Raw genomic sequence first — 5,000 nt, forward strand, 5'->3', positions numbered from 1 at the left:
TTATGACTGCAGTTGTTGGTAAAAAGCAGCCAGTAAGAGGACAAGCATTCCGAGCACCTAATGGAGAATATGTTTCCTACCTCTGTACAGATGATACAACTTTGTATCGTCCAGGAGGTAAGTATGTGCAGTGACTAGATTTTCTCAATTGAAAATTCATTTTGTCGCTTAAACATTTATTGTGCTTTATTTTGAAGTTGTAGTTATACTATTATTTGTTTTGATAGATGTTTGCCAATACTATAGATGTTGTAATATTTTTTTGTTATTCAGTTGAGAAATATAGCCTTAAGTAATAATAAAAAACATTTTAATCCAGAGTGAAGTTTTTGCAGATTCGCTGCAAGAGTTTACAGGATATGTTGTTCCCATGATATTCTGTGAATTCTAGAATGTCATGTGGTGTTATGTAGTAGGTATAGAAATTTTTATCCTCCTGCAGAATCTGTATATATAGAGAGCCAGAGAGCTGATCAACCATTTTTCATCTGCTCAATTCAAGAGTTTCGTAGGGTGAGTGAGCCTGAAGTAACTATCCTGCTTCTTTTTTGTTTTGTCAATGTTCCATATACTTGGATATGACATGAAATATGTTTGCATAGCATGTCATCATGATTCCTGCATATTTCAATGAGAAAGTGGCAAATTCTTTATGCCATACTAAGATTTGTAGAATACATAGCATATTGTCTCAGGCAAAATTCCCACTTCTATATAGTCTTGGAAGTGGATAGATAAATCTGTTTTTTGTGAAGTAGGTCTAATTTCTCAATTTTCCGCAGAGTAAAAGAGACACTTTAATGGTTAACATTAAGTGGTTCTACAGACCCTCAGAAGTGCCAGAAACGGTATACCAACGGCTTGTCCAGGATCGCAACACAGAGAACAGTTAGTTATGAAAGTTTATTGTAATGGTATATTGAGTATAGTATGTGGAATGCCAGTACCTTGTTGGAGTTCAAAGAAAAGAAAGTAATCCAAGATTCCAAAATCATGATGTATATCCTTATCCTTTTTCTCATAACTTAAGCTTGGTAATATAGTAATTGCAAATTTTGATAGGAGAAGGTTGTAAATTCTCTCCCCAAAACGGACTCTCTATCAAAATGTAAAAAAAAAAAACCCATAAGTCCCTGCATTTCATGAATAAGAATTTATCACATTTAGCCTTGTTAAGTGAACAGGACTTAAAACAACTTAAATGCCAAAGTTTTCATTTGCAATGAGCAGCAAGCGAGGTGAAACATCAACCTTTTTTGATTTTAAAATTTTAAATAGACACATGGTTGAACTCTTATTTCTCATGCTTAACTTTGGTGGCACTTGATTTGTGAAAATGAGCAACTGTCAACCATTGCTAAATGCCAAGGGTTCCTTTGTTATTTTGAAGTATGAACCCTGGTTTTAGAAAAAGCAGATTTCAAGAAAGTATTCTCTAGGCTTGGAAAACTGGCAAAGGTTGTTTACTCATAAGTCAGACGGATAGGAAAGTGGACAATTATGTGAAATATAAACATTTGATTATATTCTGGATTTAGTTCTTATTGCTTTCCAGTAGCAGTTGTGTGTTTTTGAATAGCATAGTATTAGTTAGATCACCTATTAAAGATTGTATATTCATACTAATTAGGGTAACATTGACAGGTAGAATATATTTAGATGTAGATTTGTAAGTATATATATGTAGCTAGCTCGCTAGATAGATAGATAGGTAGATTTATTTATCTACTTATAGATAGATAGATAGATATAGACATAGATATAGATATAGATATAGATATAGATATATATGTAGGTATATATATATATATATATATATATATATATATATATATATATATATATATATATATATATATGTATATGAGATATTTGTATATATTTAGATATTTTTATATTGGAATATCTATCTGTCTATCTATTTATACATTTTTCTATCTAGCCTATAATTAGGTATTAGTTTATATTAGTAGTTTTATATATATTTATTCTTATTTACATGAACAGGTAAACACTTATACAAAAAGGCAAATGCCTATGCAACTGCAAACTTTCCACCCACAACCATCAACCACCAACACCATGCACTGCATACCACAAAACACAAACCACCAACTACACACCTTTACCCATACCCACAGTCACACCTATACACACACATATACCCACACCCATCAACATCCATGCCCATGCCCACACCCACAACCACAACCACAACCACAACCACAACCACACCCACACCCACAACCCACAACCCACAACCCACAACTCACAATCCATAACCCATACTCACACCCATACTCACACCCACACCCACACCCACACCCACACCCACACCCACCCCCACCCCCACCCCTACACCTACACCTACACCTACACCTACACCTGCACCTACACCTACACCTACACCTACACCTACACCTACACCTACACCCACACCCACACCTACACCCACACCTACACCCACACCTACACCCACACCTACACCCACACCTACACCCACACCCTCACCTACACCCACACCTACACCCACACCTACACCCACACCTACACCCACACCTACACCCACAACTACACCCACACCCTCACCTACACCTACACCCACACCTACACCCACACCTACACCCACACCCACACCTACACCCACACCTACACCCACACCTACACCCACACCTACACCCACACCTACACCCACACTTACACCCACACCTACACCCACACCCACACCCACACCCACACCCACACCCACCCTCCATCACACATTCATGTGCATTCGTACAGTCACAATCTCCAATCTACAATCTTGGATGTGTCTTCAACAGTTTTTTTCTCTCTCTCTCTCCGCAGATAACAAATCTTTAGTCACGGATGATCCTGTAATTAAGTCCCGGGAACTCTTCATCTCTGACGCTACAGACTCGTATCCCGTCTCTGTTTTAAGAGGACTGTGTCGTGTGGACCACTACTCTGACATACATTCCGTGAGAGACTTCAACCCGGAGGAGAATGCCTTTTTCTATATATTAGGGTATGTTTAATTGGAGTCTTGTGATGCATGTTGAAGCCAATAGTTAACATACAGAGGAAAGCTGGATCCTTATTTCTGTTAGCAGTATTGAAACGGAAGGGAGAGTATCCAGATTTTTCTGTTCTTGAGAATAAATAGGAGAAGTGATTAGCTGTAACTAAGCATCCTTGTTTAAAACAGGTATAATCCAGAGACGAGAAGACTGGCATCTACACAGGGAGAAATCCGTGTGGGCCCTTCGCATCAAGCTAAACTTCCTGAATATAGGTTAGTGTTGTATAAATACATAGATAATGATATGAGGCATTGTGGCTTTCTGTGATCATCATGTTATACCTTGCATACTCAGTTGTGGTTAAATAATTGAATTTTAATGGTGGGATGGTCACGTTACCTAGATTCCATGGGTAAACTCTTGAATGAAATATGAAGCATAATTTTTCAAAATGACATAATTGATTAACCTAATGCCAATGGGTGTGGTTATGACTGTTATAGGGAATTTTTGTGTCATCATGGGTACAGCTATAATTGTCATGACTCATTCTGACTTTGATGCCAATGATGTGTATCACAGTCATAGTTGAAAACCTTTATCATGGACTACAATTGAAGATTTTTTTTTTAGATTTTTCAAAATGTATTTATAGATATGTATTATGTATAAGTTTTCCATAAACCCAATCATCAGAGCAAGCTGAAATATCCCAGCATGCATCTTGGCGGCATGTCCTGCGTGTTGCCTACAGTGACTGGTGGGGAAGCTAGACAACCATGTTTCACCCCCTGGCATTGGGTTAAAGCTAAGAAGAAAAATAAGAAATTAATGAATAGATAAAGTATATATAAAAAGATATATGGTAACAGATGTCAGATCATTCATATTTTAGTTTGTTTCCATCTCTGAATGAAAGTGATGAAGCACTGGTTTCTTCAGGAGAGCAATTCCAAATTTCAGAGGAAATGTGATGGTGGAAGAAAGGCCAGAGGTATGTGCTGACTGGGAGGAGCAGCGTTGGGTACCAGGAGCCTCTCGAGATACAGACCTCCTGATGTACTTGAGAGCTGCGAGGTCCATGGCTGCCTTTGCTGGTCTCTGCGATGGAGGCTCAACCAATGATGGCTGCAATGCAGCATCGCGGGACGACACTACTATCAATGCCCTAGAAATGGTTAGTTTGAGTTTGAAAGTCTCCTAAGGACACAGTAGGCTTGAATCTCAGAGTATTTTTAGTAAAGAAACTGTACAGATAAACTATTTAGAAATTCTTGGTAATATTAAAGTTTCTTTGGGTTTTCAGCTTCACAACAGTGACTATGACCATGGTAAAGCACTCCAAGCACTTGTCAAGTGTCCTGTCCCAGATGGCATTGAAAAGAAGTGGTCAGAAGAAGACAGAGTAAGTGCCCTTCTTTTCTTTCAGGTCCATGTGTTTCCCGTAATCTTTAACCACATAAAAACTGCAAATCCTACAGCTTGTCTGTCCCCCTAGCTGTAATCAGAAAAAGATCATAAAATATGTACTTGAGTGTATAAATGTTTAAAGAATATACGTGTACTAGGAGGGGACTCTGTGATGCTTAATGATATTATAAGTGGATAGGAAATGCAGGAGAGGGAAAGGTAGGGGTTTGACTGCAAGAACTATGCCATACAGCACTAGAATTACTACACACTCACTGTTGTCCATTCCCAAGGAGTGTGGTGGCTACAAACAAAGTAGGGTTATTAGGATGAGGAAATGTGACAAACAGTACTGATATTGAGAAAATGCATGAACGAACTCACCAAATTTTTATAGGTTATGCACAGTTATTATGAATGGGATGGACTGCACAGGATGGTGCTGGCCATGACTGGTGAATAGGACATTAGGTGTAAAGCTGACTGTGAATTGTATAATTTCATTGTCATGTATAAGATACATTGAATATGTAGATAAAACCTTTTGGAAAGAAAGTAAGTTTTATT

At 38.1% G+C, this 5,000-nt stretch overlaps 1 protein-coding gene across 5 annotated transcripts in view; it reads left to right on the top strand.

Annotated features, from left to right (window-relative positions):
* Positions 1-5,000, top strand: part of Gug (arginine-glutamic acid dipeptide repeats grunge) — a gene marked incomplete in the record, with an annotated part of 57,395 nt that overhangs the window by 11,516 nt on the left and 40,879 nt on the right. For 4 of the 5 annotated variants that reach the window (XM_070132865.1, XM_070132866.1, XM_070132869.1 and 1 more), the window contains 7 exon segments: positions 1-117; positions 443-528; positions 783-888; positions 2,848-3,028; positions 3,209-3,295; positions 3,987-4,200; positions 4,330-4,428. In XM_070132865.1, coding sequence (XP_069988966.1) covers positions 1-117; positions 443-528; positions 783-888; positions 2,848-3,028; positions 3,209-3,295; positions 3,987-4,200; positions 4,330-4,428 — 890 coding nt within the window. 5 annotated transcript variants of the gene reach the window in all.

Source organism: Penaeus vannamei, chromosome 18 (genome assembly GCF_042767895.1).
Source record: "Penaeus vannamei isolate JL-2024 chromosome 18, ASM4276789v1, whole genome shotgun sequence".
Classification (NCBI taxonomy): domain Eukaryota; kingdom Metazoa; phylum Arthropoda; class Malacostraca; order Decapoda; family Penaeidae; genus Penaeus; species Penaeus vannamei.